The sequence below is a fragment of the Rhea pennata genome, chromosome 4, assembly GCF_028389875.1.
Source record: "Rhea pennata isolate bPtePen1 chromosome 4, bPtePen1.pri, whole genome shotgun sequence".
NCBI classification, from domain to species: Eukaryota; Metazoa; Chordata; class Aves; order Rheiformes; family Rheidae; genus Rhea; species Rhea pennata.
Window position 1 is genome coordinate 75,579,808 of NC_084666.1, and position 16,914 is coordinate 75,596,721.

Consider the following 16,914-nt stretch of genomic DNA (forward strand, 5'->3'; position numbering starts at 1 on the left):
TGAAGTATTCTGAAATAATTAACTTGCATTACTGATAAATGCTATGGAAATTCTCTGTACAGTATCCATTTACTTAATGGCCATAAGATGTGATTTCACTAAAAGCCTCAAAGGCTCTTTTGCCTTTAATTGTCCCTTGGAAGCTTTACTGTGCTGTGTCTGCAGTGCGGAGCATAAGATGTATTTATGCTGCTTGTTGTTGAGGTAGCTTTGGTAATAAGTGTTTATAGAAAATAGAGCATAACACATCTCGTTTTTTTGGATCTTATTAAGATGTTTGTCTGCTGCTGCAATGTGGCAGTGATGTAACACAAACTCTGTATATGAGGAACTACAGAATGAGTTTTTCTCAGTAGTCTGTTGTTTTTGTTGCTGTTGCTATTGCTGAGCAAGAAGACATTTGGGACCTGAACTTAATATCTCATTTTCGTTAAGTGTGACAAGAGATTGATCCTCCTAAAGAGCAGAAGTATTGCTTTCTGTTTTTTTTTTTTTTTTTTCAGCAACTACCCGTGCTTCCAAACTAGAGTTAAAATGGTTAGCCCCTACCTGAGATTTTGATGGTGTCCATGAGCTTCTCCACTCTGTGGAGATCAGCCACTGTGTGTTTCCAGCTGGGGTAACCAGTTCCACATTGCACGGGTCTTTCTCAGACCTGGAGGAACTGCTCTGTGGGTCTTCCACAGTTCTCCATTTCCAGGGTTGGAGGCATGGGCTAACAGGTTGCAGTTCTGTTCTACACTGGCTGTGGGGAAAGGGTTTTGTTTCTGGGGAAGTTAGCACTCAGGGAAGCGCCTGGAAGGAAAACCTTTCCAAGCCTGGAAGAACAGAGCCCTATATTTGGCATGGAATAACTCTGGAAATGAAATAGATGACATCAACTCTTTGAATCTCTCCCCTGCATGCTGTTATAGTAGGGAAGTTTATAGTCTTAGTTGAATTTATTATATGTCAGCAGAGTATTTGATTATCCTTTTCAAGGATGGCCTTATATAGTAATTATTTCAACTTTACTTGTGGGCAGAGGTTTGTAAATACTGAACTTGCAATACCAAAGCATTCTCTCTGATTGTTGTGAGCTGGGAAAGAGGGAATTCAGTCACAGCTCTAGAGAGTTTCATTTAAATGTTGCTGATATTACAGCCCAGGTTTCCATAGCAAGATGGTTCAAAGTTAGTTTTAATTTTAAAAAGAAAAGGAGGGGAGGGCAATGAAATAATGTGTGTGCTTTGGTTTGTATGTTGTCACCATTCATTGTAACATGCAAAAATGAGAAAGCACCATTGAAAGCTGTTTCTTGTTGAGACTGGTCCTATCCCTTCTCTTTAGCTGCAGAAAAGGTGGCAAGAATACTAGATTTAAGTTGCAGTGAGAACTCCCACACACTGTGTGTAAGCCCAGTGCTTCTCCCTTTGAACTCTATGCTAAGACATCAATTATCTTGAAAAGGAGAAAAGTTAGGCAATTACTATGTGCTTTTCAAAATCCCTCGTCAGCTGTTGCTGAAAGAGCATCCTAGAAGACTACTAAAATGGCCCCCGGTCTAGAGATAGGAAAGCACATTTAATAATAGAACATGGATCTTGATGCAAATGCCCAATTTGCCTTCACATCCTTCTTCCTGAAGAAAAAAACATGGGCTTTTTATTGGAGTGCACTGTGTTAGCTTGTAGGGAAAAAGTGAGAAAAGAAGATTAAAACAGATAGAAAAGAGTGTGAGCCAGAGAAAGAATAAAGAAAGGCCACAAGTTTCTATACATCCTTTTAAGATGTGAAAATATGATCTCCTCTCCCACATGTGAAAGAACAAGTGTTGAAAATATTTTCAGGTTTTCCAGAGTGACAGCTGAATGCTAGTTACCTTATCCTTGTAAGCCAGATCATTCAAAATTGATAGAGCTTGGTACAATTAACGAGACTTGACCTTTTCCACGAATGCTGTTCCTAATTTTCCTGTCTTCTGCAGTGGAAATTTTGGTTTTATACATTGTTTAAATATTGCTCTGAGAGCATGGAGAAGAAGAGGACCCAGAAGTTAAAGGTGGAGGAAAAAGAGCAACCTATAATGCTTTTCGGCTAGATCCACATGCTTTAGTTTGATTTTTTTTTAATGTGCTTCTGGTTTTCTGTTATATCTGTTTCTTAGGGTTTCATGATGACTGTTGCTGCGGAGAAGGATTTTCAGGGACAAGGCAGATTTCTATAGCAGTATTCTTTCTTAAAGTAGAAACTATCAGCATCTGACTTTTTTGAAGAGTGGAAAATAAATAGATAAAATATCTTAGAAAAACAAATTTCAGTGTCCTTATATATTTTTAAAACTATTTAAGCTTTGTTTTGATGAAAATGGTCTGAGATCATCACCCTTGCTAAGAGATTTAGGATCTTTGAAGAGTAGGGCTTTCTCAAGCCAAGGGGAAAACAGCAATATTTGGGGTGATAGAAAATTAGTGTCAAAGCATTTATCATTTCTAAGGTCAGTATTAGAAGACAATGTTTTTCTGCTTTGTTGTCATATTCAAGCTGCACATATTCATGTAGACATGTGAAATCCGTGATGCTGTGGAGGAAATCAGTATATCCTGAACTCTCTATAAAAATTCACTTTTGTTCAAGAATTCTGATCACTTATTCTAAACCATATTTTATCACACTATGATTTGTTCTGTTTCTGCAGTTTCTTCTTAAATACAAAAGGAATTAAGCACGTCCAAATAGGCTGTGTTCCTGTTTTGTCTTTGATCTGGAAGTACAATGTCAGAAAAGCACTATCAAATATATTTGAGTAAAAAAAAACCAAAAAAACAAAAAAAAAACTACTTTCAAAAAGAGAAGTTAAATGTCTGCCATTGCTTTCTTCCCACAAATTCTTAATATGGCCCTGCTTTATCAGATAGTGGACAAATGGGGATAGGAGAGGTACTTGACAACTGCTTCCTGTGGATCTAGTGCTACTTTGATGTAAAAAATTAATGAATTCTAGTGCGCCTAGGTCCTGCCGACTGAGACACTTATAATTCATTTTAAAGCAAGGCAGTAGTCTCATTGACTTAATTTGGACTGTTCATGTGACTCAGTACCTTCAGAGAAAAAAAAAAACAGAATATTTTTACAGTAAAGTAAGAATCATCTGCTTTATTGCATCTGTATTTAAATGTTACCTTACTATTTTTCTAAAATAAATTAAGTTACAGTTCTTCTCCTTACACTGAAATAGGAATCAAAAGCCAAGTCCTTTTTTGGAAACAAGAGATGAACTCTTCAGCTAACACAAACTGGTTGAGTTCCACTGAACTTTAGAAAACTACATTCTTTCCAGAGAGCCCCATTGCTATGTCTCATGCAAATATACGTCTGAAAGACCCCTTAAACTTTTAGATATGACTTAATGACTTATAAATCAGTATTCAAAGCACTACAGAGAATCTGCACAAAACTTTGTTGAGAGGCAGGCAATAAGGAAAGTGTTAAATGAGACAGGCAGTTTATTTTCTCAGAGCCTGACAATTTTTTTGGACGTGTGGTGACAGATACGATACTGTTTGCACTGGGTCTGGATATGTAGCAACAGAACCAGCAAACAGAATAGTGTAATAAAAACAGCTTCTAAAAGGAGGAAAAAGGGAGCAGGATGGATTTACGTTTACTCACAGTTAGGCCAGCTCAGGAACAGGCATAGTTTAGCAAATGGCAGTAGGGAACGGACAGTAACAGGACATTTTACTATGCACATGATGACACAGACCTTGAATGATTCCAGTGTTACATGTGAGTGCCTGATAAAGAACACACCATTTAGTACAGGCAAAGCTATACATTATGAAAGCTTTCTGAGTGAAAGAGGTCATTAAAAATTATTGGTAAAATCACACTATCATTTGAGAGTAGAAGGAAGTGTAATTGTGGATTGCTCCTATGTGTTTGATCCTGTAAGTTTTGGGTGACTCCTACCCCCTCAATTAGCAGAAGGCCTCTTACCTGCTTGTACAGAAAGGGATTAACATGTTGGTAACAGATCACAGCTCCTTCCTAGACAGCAGTAGCAGTTAGGAGAGGGGCTCTAGTACAGGGCTGAGATCCTACCAGTGGGAGGAGAGTGTGAGCTCGTGATAGCAGTGACAGTTGCAACGAAGGTGGCCAGACAATTAATTCCTTCTTTAAAGCACCATAGAAAATGGTGAAGTTGTCCACAGGAATGAAGACCTTGGTGCTACTTATGGCTCCGCTTAAGTGACCGTGGATAACTTGATCACATAATGTATTTGCAAATAGGAAAATACAACTTGGCTGAAAGCAGCGATACGGTTAGGGGTTATTTTCCAAAGAATCTGTAGGAATATCATTTTATTCCTGCCTTTCAGATCATCATCATCTGACTGATTAGAGTAGCAAAGCAGGCAGACTGATACAGCAGTTAAAAACAAAACAAAAAAAAAAGAAAAGAAAAGAAAAAAGAAAAAAAAAAAGAAAAAGCACCTCCCCCCAGCAGGATACAGAATGCAGTACACTAAAGAGCATGGTACACTTCTGCTCCTCTTTACATAGGGCAGGATGCCAATACTTGGAATAATCTGCACTTGGCCTGACCCAGAGACTGTTGGAAGACTCCCTTTAGCTTGACTGGATTTTGGATCAGGCTCCTGGTGACTAACTTTTGGCTGAAACATTGAGTTCCATGGAAAATTAGGTTAAGGAACTAGACAGAAATTCCAAGACCAAAACCAGACATTAGTAGTGTTTTGAAGAGTGTCCCAGGTTTAATAAACTAATTCAAGTCTTATGAACCCTTAGAAAGTTTGACAGTGCAGGTGTGCAGAAGTTTACCCGATCAGGACAGTGTCCTACTAAGTCAGCCACATGCACATGAAGTAAGTAGATGTACATGTGCATCCTCTGCGTATAAGCATTTGTTTTAAAATAACATTGCCCACTGAAATAGCATTCTGAAACCTATTTCTTTGTTTCCTTCTTTGCAATAGGTTTTGAAGCAATCATGCACTGAGATTTTATATTTGGAACCATCCAGTGTCTGTGTGGGAGGTAAGTTTTCAGAATTGGAAAAATAATACTCAATTATAGGACTGTTTGATTTCTACAGTCTACCAAAACACTACAGGTCATCTAGAAAGAAAAAAAAAATCTTTAAAAATCACAAGCAAATTTTTAAGAAAGATCAGATCCTTCTATTTATTCACGTTGTTCCTCAAAGGAGCTGTCTTCCTGGGCTTCCTTTTATAATTGCTAGTAAGTGCAGAAGTTGAGACAGACACTTGCCTCCCACTGTCGATTTGTCACGCATGGTTATTTGATTTAGGAGTACTCCTCTACCTGTTCTTGCCTTATATTTTTTCACCTAGGAGAAACATGAGAGAAATTCAAACTTAAAGAAACCGTTTTAGAACAAGCCTCTGTCCTCCCAGAGGTAAACTTTCTAGCTTCTCAGTGGCATGCATACTATTTCCAAAGGTTAAAACCTGTCCTGAAACTGCTTGCTTGTCTGGTATTTGTTGCATTTTATGAATGGGGCTATAAAGTCAAATTCCCTTTGACAGTGGGCTCACAACTAATGACAAGTTATAGAAATAATCAAAGGAAACAAACTGTAACATGTCATTTTCCTTCACAAAGTGTTTGGGAAGTCTGAAAAAAAGCTGTTGTCCTTGCCTTTAAAGCAAGGATACATACTCTGTGATACTCGCATACAATTTTATGTACTGCCACTGCGTTAAATTTTGGGAATCCTGGTAAAGTACGTTCATGTAAATTCATAATAAGTTTTTGTAGCGCCCTGAATTTGTGTAGTGTGAGAAGTAAAACATTTGACTTATTTTAGCATGATCCTGAAAGCAGAGATCTGCATTTTTGTGCAGCAAGTGTTAATATATTTAAGTAGAACTGCACAAATGTACAAGTGGTGTCTTTCCTCTAGGATTTCACAATCTGCACATACTTCGAAACCAATCAAAATAAAGTAGTTGCAAAGTCTACTTATTTTGATGTTTCTGTGACAACATGGATCATTTCAATGAAACCAGTGGCTTTATAAACAAACTCTTTTCACTCCTCTGTAAAACTCAGGAATAATAGCGTGACCCATATGCAGCTTCCAGAGAAATAATAATCAGCAGAAAGACTTTATATCTGGAGTTCTAAGTGAACCTGATTCAAGTCTTAGGAGTCTCCCTATAAGAGACCTAGGTTCCTTATTTATCAGAGTATTCACTGAGAAACTGTTTTTCACTTGTGCAGCTGAGCCCAAGGACTTTACTTGCTCAGCTCTGGTTGCCATTCAGAATAGACTTCCTTTCAATAGGGCTACCCTGAATGATAAAGATGGGGGAACAATTCTTTATTTTTCCTTTAACAATTTAACTGAAGAGTGAGGTAAAGTGACGCATTAAAAAGCTGTCCTGAGAATGTTTGATGCGTAACTACTTTGTGTTTGAGTTATTGATGGCTACATTGAAATTCTCCTTGTCTGAATTTAGTCCTTATTACAAAGTACTAAAGACTGGTGATTTGGTGGGGGGATTATTCATTTTTCTCTCCAGAGGAGTTCCAAGTTGTTCTTAGAGGAAGTGGCTTAACCCTTGCCAGGAGACTTGATGGTATTTCTTGTACCTATCACGTGAATGGAACTACCATTCGTAAGTATTGAAATTTGAGACAATCTGCCTTTGTATTTCCTAATAACTGCTTCCCCTCCACTTCTTGTTACCTCATTTAATTCAAATTTAAAGAGAAAAGCATGGAAGAAACAGAAATATGAAAGCTCTGAGGATTAGTAATGTGACACGAATGCTTTTGCATCTTGTCCAGTGGTTTGAATTTGCTGCTGGTGGCCATTAGCTATAAACTGTGACTGGTGTTTGCTTACCCAGCTGGCTGTGTGAAGTAAGTTGATGATAAGTGTACTTTCTTACCTTAAAATAAGCAAATGTTTGCCTGTGAAAAAGCATGATGACAGAGTGCGCTCACCAAGTGTCCCTTTACTGTAAAAAGAGGTGGGCCAAGGCATGGCTCCTCATCTTCGTTCCAAAAGGCCGTCTTTCCACCATGTACTTACCTTGTTATCTTAGAGCATCTCTGCACATCCTAACTGGTATAGCAGATGCATAGCCATTAGGCTGTTGGTTTCAGGGACTTTGCAAGCTGTGGATGCCCCTCCATGATGTGGACTCCACTTCTTGGGGCTTCTACTACAGTGTGGAAAGAATAAGGCCAAGTCAGAGCAATTGGTACTATTTTGTCATTATATGTGGAGGTTATTTGTCAGCCCAGTACCTCAAACACCATTTCCCTCCAGAAGGAGGTCTCACTGTAGCCAGATCCCTAGCTGGACTACAATTCCCCGAGTTTTTACACACAGAAAATTTAGTTTCAGACAAAAATCCCCTTATAGCTTTATCCATTTTCTTGAGAAAAAAAATCTGCTTTCCAGTGTTTGTTTTTTATTAGTACTTGCTCTTGGCCAGATATTACAATCCTTAGATCCTCCTCTGTTATAACATCCATGTCACAGCAACATTTGTCCTAGTAGAAGACCGCAGAAGTTAAATAAAATAGTAATACTGGTGGAGAGAGAATGCAAACATTTTTTCTGCAAAGTCAAATATCTGATTAAATGAGTTTCCTGACAGAGAAATTCATTTTCATGCTCCCTAAGTTGGCATAAGGCTGAGGATGGTGGAGAAATTGCCATTAGCGGGAACCTCTCCCTTTTTTGATATTCAGAAACTAAAATGGACAGCTAGTGGATTTACATGCAATTTTTTGCTTTAGCACTACCCCTTACAGGCAAGCCAGAGTGGAAAATGACCAGAAGTGGACATATAAAAAATTGCTTTTTGCTATCTAATGTCTGATTTTCATATTAACTTGTCTTAAATTCCTACCCTATTGAATTATGTTTCCAGTACATTTTATTCCTTATTTTGGATATAATATATACTTTGAACATGTTGCCAATCTCTCCTGCCAGTTAAAGATCTCCTAGAACAGCTTGAAAGAATAACAGAGTAGTACGGTTGCTGTGGATAAAGGCAACTTGTGTAAATAAATTCTACCTGTATAAATTTCCGTTCATTCTCAATTAAAAATGTTATCTTTGTTTCCTATATTAAACTAGCACGCCTATTTGTACTTGTTGCATAATTCGCTTTATAGAGCTAGAATTTGCTATCTGGCAAAGTAATTCTTACCATTATTTATTGATTATCTTGGTATACCTTCCTTACTTGGAGAAGTAGGGAAACAGACTGGTTTAGTTCCAGGTGAATAAAATTAATTCCACACTATTATGGACAAATTCGAAACCTCGAAAATGTGACTTCAGGATAATCAGAACTTAAATTTGAATTTAGTGAGCTTTTTAAGTCATCTGGATTTTTCAGTTCTAGTCCCGCTTTGCTCATAACTTGCTGTTTACTGTGAGCAGTTCTCTTCTCTACACCCCAGTTTGTTCATTTGTAAAATAAAAATAGTAACACTTACCTTCCTCACAAAAGTCTTGAGGCCTGCATCAATATGGTTATGTTTGTAGCGTTCAAAATCTTCTGATGGACAGCAGTGAGGTGATGGTGGAAATAAGGACCTACGGAATATTAGAATTAGAGGAGGGCTCAGTCATTTCCCATAAACCTCAAATTTAAACCTCCCCTATCCTGCTTAGAGTTAGTATATTACAATTTTTGCCATACTTGGTAGCAGTACTACTAGTATGCACCAAATAGGCTTACAGTACTTAATGACTAGTAGATTGCGGTGCTACTAGAGTTAGGGGCTGGCTGTGCTGCCAACCATAGTCCCTCGATACTTGGATTCTGACGTACTGCTGTATGTTGCCAGTGGGAGGATGAACCCACTGCGCAGAGTTCAAAGAAAGCTGGCAAGCGTGGGGCAGAGGTCCAGAGCAAACTATGAGGAAACAATAAGAGATTAGGTTCATCACATTCACAGAAAAGAACAGTAAGCGTTAACAATTTTAATATGGACAGCAGGTAAGTACTGGGCTCTCCAAATCCATTAGGAAGAAAACAAGAGATAACGGGCTTAAAATTCTGCAGGCGATTCACGTTAGATATTAGGAAAATGGCTCTCACTGTAAAAACAGAAGGGTTACCTTGCAATAGGTTACCTAGAAAGCCTTTTAACAGCAGCTTAGGTGAATGTCTCTGAAGTATGTCTCAAGTGTGCTTCCTTCTTTAAATGACCTTCTGCAGTGCCTTCTAACCTTATTTTCTGATTCCATGATTGCATAGCCATTTATACCAGAACAGAGTATGTATGAAGAATATTTACATCTGGACTGCCTTTGTAGAAATAACCATACTTGGACAGAATGAAGCCCCCAAATTCTTGCAGGCATCTGATATGAGAATTTCCAGCTATATCTCTGGGCTGCTTTTTCTTGGCTTCAGCAAAAGGTGTGCTAAAGCTCAAGAAGGGAGAGGAATGGCATAGTGATGTATTTATTATATGTTGCAGCATAACAACGCAATCTGCTTTGTGGGGTCTTGCCAAAGGCCTTCCCCAACCCACCTAACTTCTTGTCTCCAGCAATAGCCTACATGATATGTTTAGGGAATAAATAGGGAAATTTTGTGATCCTTCCCCTGATGCGCTAGTTCATTTTCTGCAGCTCTGCGCTGTGTACCAAGCAGTTTTGTTTCAGAGGAGACCTAGAGGACAATAGTAGATCTAGGATGGACAAAAAGATAGGAAGGACTCTCTCAGCAAGAGCAGGAGAAAAGAAATAGCCCTAAGAAAAGGAATATTTTGCCCACGTGATTGTATTTTCTTGTATGAAAAACCAACTTGTGATCTGTGAAACCTCACCGTTTTGGAGCATAGTGGAGGAGAACACTCGCATGAGGATGTACCTGCTACAGTTCTCCTTACTGGTAACCTGGGCTCAACTTTAAGACCAGCCTCAGAGCAAACAGTCATTGTACTGGTTCTTCTGGTTTTAAAAGACAGATTTGGCATGTTTCTCTTTCTGCATTTATAAAGAACCATTACCAAATGCTAGAAGGGAAACGTGCCAAATGTAGCTGCAGGATAGTAAAATAATCTATGAAACATACCATTAAGACAAAAACATATGGCAATGTGCCCTCTTCCCCACCTCACTACTAGCCCCAAATCTAGGCCAAGCAGTTGGTGCAGATTATAGCTCATAAGAAAGGAAAGGTTCATTTATGCTAACAGCTCATCCCCTAGCTGCTCCTGAACTACTTGTGTATCTGCTTTTTCCCCTAAATGCAGGGTAGTCATCTCCAAGCATATCTTGCAGATCATTTATCCATCCCCCAGTTAGGAAATAGTCTATGCTTGCAAGGGCAGCTCCAGTACAGGAATTAACAGTACTATCCTGGGGGAAGTTCAGAAGATGATTCTGCCCACAGGAACAAAATCCTTTCCAGCATACTAAACACACAAGGTAAAACTGCTCACTTGAGCGAGTACTCTATGCAGTGAGTACAGACAGCTGTATTCTTGTATGAACCCTTTGTCTCCTCCTGGAGGAATCTTCATATAAAGGTTACGGTGAAAGGTTGCTGTATTCTGTCCCCCAATGAGACTTCTTTTGCCTTCTCTCCCTTTCGCAGTTGCAGAAAGTGTGCTCTGCTGGACGTATTCATCTACAAATAATTACTTTATAAGCAGCTGAAATTTTTTAAGTCTTTAGAGACCCTAAAGCATAAGAAACACCAGAGAAGTCAACCCCACAGTCACAACTGATATAATGGTCAGTGAATGCAATGCACGAGAATGGACCCAATTAGAAACAAACCTTCATCTTGCAAATACTAGGAATTCCTTAAAAATGTTCTTGGTCTTCTTAGAAAGGCCTTGATTCTAGGAAAGCATCACTCTAGGAGAGGTTGAGCTGAAATATGTAAATTTAAGTAATCAATGTAATGTGAGCTCGTATTACATTGGGCTTTTATGTTCCCTTGAGAAGATACAGCTTAAAAAAAGAAAAGAAAACAAAGCACAAAACCCCCACATTTTTACTTACTTAAGGCCCTTCATTGCTTGCGAATACAAGACACTGCCAAACCAATAGCTGGCATGCTGTGAAAAGAAAAAGGACGTTACAGAGTGTTCACACTTCTCTTCTAAGCAGCACAATTTATTAAGCTTATGTGATTTGTTTTTCAGATGAAAAACCAAAAAAGGTGGAACCAACATTTTTGCTCTGCCCTGCACCAATCCTATATAAGAGTGGCCAGTAAGTACTTAAAATAAATGTCATCCTGTATTTTGATAGAATTGGACCCATTTTTGCTGACACTAATCACGTACAGTTTTGGCTAGAGGCAATATTTGGTTGTTTTTATGGAGGGTGATTTGTTGTTGTTTTCTTCCTCTTATTCTTGTGTTATTTCCGTCGTGTATTTGCCAGTTTTGGAATGGGCTTTAAATAGTCATTTGTGACCAAACCAATTTGGACAGTGCCTTAAAAATGAATATTTAGCCAGTTTATTAAACACTGAAAAGGTCTGGCTTGTCATAAGTTTTATGCAGATTAGCTATGTTTTAACAGGGCATAATATGTTCTCTTCTGGATAATCTTTAGACTCATTGTTAAACACATTACATTATCACTGACACTTACAAGCTATTATTAAAATTGTGTGTCAAGATGTGTACCACTGCTCAACATGTAATGATAAAACAAGGCACTGATTTAACAACTACAGCAATCTAGTAACAACGTTGTGGCTAAACTGCAGTTCTAGCCTTATTCTAAGTGTCACCAGCTATGGCTGCAGATTACTTCTGGCCTTTTGAGGACTAATTCTTCCTTCCTGTTCTCAAATTCAGACATGCCCCAGGGTTTTAGAATCACTTCAACTTAAACTTCATTTTTTAAATTTATGAGATAGTAACATGAAATGGAAATTCTAAGCTAATCAGAAGTCAGAAAACTGCGTGTCAGACTTCAGGCCTGTAGGAGAGAGGAGGCTTTGAGACTGTTCTTTAAGAGCTACTTGCAAAACAGGGAAAAAGTAATTTGGGATGCGGTTTTAATACTAATGCATTAAGAAGCACAGCAGTTCACTGCAGATTTGCACTGTCATTTTACTGGGACAGTTCTTAACAGTTTAAGAACTAAGCACATAACCTTGATAGTTTTTTGAATAAAATTACTTTCCTTAGTTAAATAAGGCTCAACAACATCAGTTGCTAGAAGACCGATAGCAAAACCCCAAATGCACATTTTATACATTAAATGTCAACTGGGAGGAGACAAGTTAGAAAGCAGTGGAAGAAAATAAAAGAAAAAAAAAACACTTCTGAGCGATTAACTCCAGCAGAATAGCAGGGTGAATCACTGCAGATGAGCTGCAGTTAATGCCTGACATCACAGCCTCTCTGCACCAGCCAAAGCTCATCTCTGGGGACGAAGCACTGTTTTATAGCAGCGCAGGAAAAACAAGCATGGAGGAGAGTTATGTTGGAGAGCAGAGGGAGGGGATGAATTTAATTGTTACATTTTCCTGATAATGAAGTTGCCTTTCAAATAGGTATGCAAAACATTGATCTTGTCCTACGTGCAACAGCAGTTTGTTAACACTCTTTTGCTATTATATTACACAGGACAGTTCTACTAATTTCAGTTCAGCTAGGCTGCATGTGGTTCTGTGCCAATTGTACAACAAAACAGCTGTAACAAACTGCTGTCTTAGCTAAAGCAAATCAGCACCATGTGCAGCTGTAAGAGAACTAATTTTATCATCAGGAAGATGTAAATCAGTCAGGTTAAGAACCTTCCTCTCCATGCCAAATACTTCAGTGGAGTTACATGATGTTAAAACAGGAAAAGCACAGCAACAAATTAGGCCCAAAGTATTAAACACTCCGACATCTGAACCTGTAAATGCTTTTCACACACTTAGTTTGAGAATATGTAGATAGCATATCCTGCCAAATGAATGCAAGATACAGGAACAGTTATTGACATGGATTAAAGCACAGTGAAAATTATTTGAACATGTTGTATTTCTCTTGTTCTGTAAGGTGCTTGTTTGGCCTTTGATGTGTTTTTGAAATAGACAACACACCATACTGTAATTGCAGTCCAAATCAAGCACCTAATTACAGCACAGTTCTCAGTAGTGCTTGTGGGAAAGAATGCATAGACAGTGTATGTTATTTAAGTTCTACAGGTTTACATAAAAACATTTTTTTATAATTAAAATTATGTAAAACAGTTCCGTAACTCTATATTGAATCAGTTACAGCTTTGGCCCAGAGATAAGCAGTTTGCTATGTAGAAGACTGACAGCTATGAAAGATATGTACATACTTGAACTCTTGACTTCTCATTGGCACAACTCAGACTATTGCTGGATACCTCCCAGTAACTCCTCATGTAGTGGAGCTAATATTAGTTGCTAACACAGCAACAACCAATCTGCTCTTTCTAGTGCTCTTTTTAGTGGAATTAAGTACAACAGGAAAGCAAAGTTAGCTTCATGGCTCAAATGTACAGCTTGGTTTCTGGGTGAATGGGAAAGACCCACGTAACAGGTTTAATTATATTTCTGTAGTATGAGACAAACTGCTGATTTTGCAGTTTTCAAACGCAGAACAATAAAACCTATGTGAAATAGGCAAGATGCCAAAGTAGCCAAGATGTTTCCTTGGTAAACCTCTGGTCTCCTGGACTGATGCCACAGTATGCTTCCATATTCTTTCCGGTTGTTAACTGCACTTGCTTAGAAGCCTCCATCTATGCAAATTCTAATGCATAGACAATGCCAGAGTCGATTTTTGAGGCTCTTCCAGAATATCTAAGGAAATCAGTTTATCCTTACAGTTCAGAATTGAGTTGAGTTTGCTGTCCAGCCATATCTTAAGGGAATCAAACACAGATTTCCTCATCACTTGAGTTCTTCGGAGGTTTCTGATGTCATAATACTTGGGAAAGAAGAGAGCGCCTTGCCTCTACTCTTGAGGACCAGCACAAGGAAAAACTGTGGAATATTTTAAAAAAATACGGTAGTTTTTGCACTACTGTAGATTTTGTTCTAGTCTTTTTGCTCAAAATCTTTTGAGTATGCATTCTGAAAACATATTTCTAGGCTTGACTTCACAAACAGATGGCTTCTATTCTTCTAAGCCAGTGGTAAAATCCCCTTCTGGCTTCAGCAGAATCAGGACAATATTTTTATTTACTAAACATTTACAAATCCTGTTATTCGATATGCTGAATACAACAATAAGATACTTTAAACTAGTATAACAAAAGAATATTTTACTGAAACAGTTGTTAAATATTTACTAATCTATTAGTTAACTCCCCTAATTTGTTTAAACTCTAGTTTCTCACTGGAGTATTGCAGTAGATTTGGGATTTGCTGGCTTCTAATGCTAAAACCCAATTTGATAATCTTGTGCAGATACTCACGTAAGCAATGCAAGAAAGGTTTGGTCTAGGCTAGAAGGTAAATTGTTAAAAATGAAACGAGGCTGAGAAATGATTATTGGGCTTAAAATAGAGAAAAGTAGAAGTTTGCAGTGTAGCAGCAGTGTTCCCAGCCATCTTCACCTTTGTGGATTCTGTGCTTTAAATCATAAGAAGTGTCTATTCTAAGATTAATATTCAAACAGAAGAATAATCTATCATAAGATCAGCTTATATAATGAAGTGAGCACTTACCCTCAGTCTGGCAAGACATACAGGTTTCTGGTAACTGAATGCATTGACTAGTCCACCTGAATTTACATACAAGAAGTATGTGACACCAAAAACACCAACAAAAGGGCAAATGCATACTTAAGCAGATCATTGCTTTTATTCATTTGTCCAGTGATTTCTCTCTCAATTATTTAAGTGAAATTTTGACATACTTCCAGGGAATGGCACTTCATTCTACCCATCTGCACAATGATAGGGAGCAGGCAGTATCTTACTCCTTTGGTTTATAACTTTAACAAATAACAAACCAAAAGAGACAAATCCCAGAGGAACAAGTCCAAGCGCGAGTGAAGTCTTGCTCATAGTTCCCCTGAATTTATGATTGTCACATGCAGAGATATAGTCTGTGCTACTGTTTTTGAATGACCTAACTTGCCCTCTATTCAAGGCATGTTGGCTTTAGTTTACATATATCCCTTCCTACATCCTGTCCAAAATGAACAGCTGATGGCACTTGAAGAATGAAAGCTAAATGAGAGTTATTTTTTGTGTGGCAGGAAGGAAAATTACTACTCTGTATCCCCCAAATTCTTAGTTACCTCCAGTTTTCAAGTATCTAACTTAAAGTCTCCTGTACGCAGTTTACTTGATATTAAAGATACACATGTGCATGAGAAAATCTGTTGCAGTTCATGAGTTCATTTTTAATACATTGCCAGTAAGAATAGCTGGAAGAGAAGCCCAAGATCATTTTTGTGGTAACTTTAAAGGTATTTCCCATCCAGACTTTCCAATAAGGAATTGCTAAAAGAAAACACAGTATTATTGAGCACGTCATATAAAACACTAAACATAATTGGAGAATAGCTCAGACACTTAAAACTCCTGTAACAGTGCAAAAACTTTTGTCCTAGAAAGAAAATACAGTGGACAATGATCTCTAGAATCACATAGCTTCATGTTTATGAACTGCACATGCCACCTTGAAAGATTCTCTTCGTTTTCTGTTAAGCAGACTTCTCACAGGAGGGGCCTGTGTCAGTTAGGTCTTGGTTCTTACTGTTGACAACAGCTACTTTGCTTGTTTTGCACTCATTTGTGAATGAGATGGCAGCTCAGACAGAATACAAACAAATAGTATTGTGTGCCTTCTGCACAGTTACTTCTCAGGTCTTTAGATTGGAATATTTTTTGATTTTGGTTTATCACTTCTTTCCTTTTGAACCAGTCTTTAGAACTCAAATGTTGTTCCTCAGCCCTTTGGAATAAAAAAAATAGGAAAATGACACAATCTCATTATTTTATGTAGGACCTTCACCCTCTAAGTAACAGATTTCAGAAAGTAACTTAAACCAGCTATTGCATCCAACTCTCTTCCTCTTCAAAGATTTCTGAACTTTTCTACAGATGGAAATTCAGTTTTATTTTTTTTTCCTGCAGCAATAAATCGGATCTACAAAAAGTCTACAAAAATGCATACCTAGGTCTTCATTTTTGGCAGGTCAGATTAGCTACTTTCAGTCTATTTTCTTCTGACAAAGTGCCCAAACAAGCTCCTTTATATTTTTCATATAATAAAATATAATTTACATATATGTTTGTGTGTATATATATACACACACACCAAAAATGGGGTGTATATATACAAACATGTGTGTATAAATACATATATGTATATACACACACACCCATTTTTTGGTAGGTAAACATATCCCAAATGCAGGCAAGTGTTTTGTCTCACTGGCCCGAGTTTTGGCTGTATGTTCCATCTTTGATGTACAGACTTAGGGCAGAATTAACTGCTCTGACCTTGCTGGCTTTTTGCTGTGGATCACATGCAGGACTGAGGGTGCAGAACAGTGGGAATTAACCATATCCTTAAAGTTAAGCACATCTTTGAGAGCATCTCTCAATAGAGGCTTAAGGGAAGGCTAAGTTGCATCTTGCAGCAAAGCTTTAGCTCTATGTGATTGAAGAAATGGACTTCTGCATCCTGTGCATTTCTCCCTAGAAGGTTCTGAAAAATTCTTGTAAAAATCAATTGCAAATAAAGCATAGATCCTGTGCAATTCTATTTAAAATACATTAATTACAGTTTACAGAATGCATAAAGTTCCTACTCGCTACTTTAGGGATCTTCAACATTTACACCAGCTACACAGGGAAAAAAAAACTAAAAATATCTGAAACCTCAGGAATCCATGCCCAAGCTGTCACTGATGCTCTTGGCTTTCAGCTTCTGCCTCTCTAGTTAATCTCCC

At 38.0% G+C, this 16,914-nt stretch overlaps 1 protein-coding gene and 1 long non-coding RNA gene across 6 annotated transcripts in view; one reads left to right on the top strand and one right to left on the bottom strand.

The window, feature by feature from the left end:
- Nucleotides 1–16,914, top strand: part of ANTXR2 (ANTXR cell adhesion molecule 2) — a 122,227-nt gene that overhangs the window by 26,271 nt on the left and 79,042 nt on the right. For all 5 annotated transcript variants that reach the window (XM_062574346.1, XM_062574344.1, XM_062574345.1 and 2 more), the window contains exons 8-10: nt 4,980–5,040; nt 6,552–6,647; nt 11,167–11,236. In XM_062574346.1, the coding sequence (XP_062430330.1) occupies nt 4,980–5,040; nt 6,552–6,647; nt 11,167–11,236 (227 nt within the window). The remainder of the gene's footprint in view (nt 1–4,979; nt 5,041–6,551; nt 6,648–11,166; nt 11,237–16,914) is intronic.
- On the bottom strand, nt 7,079–8,917 carry LOC134139665 (uncharacterized). Its single transcript, XR_009958235.1, has 3 exons — nt 8,832–8,917; nt 8,494–8,593; nt 7,079–7,199 (listed from the first exon to the last, which is right to left on the bottom strand). It is a non-coding gene; the product is annotated as an uncharacterized LOC134139665 (long non-coding RNA).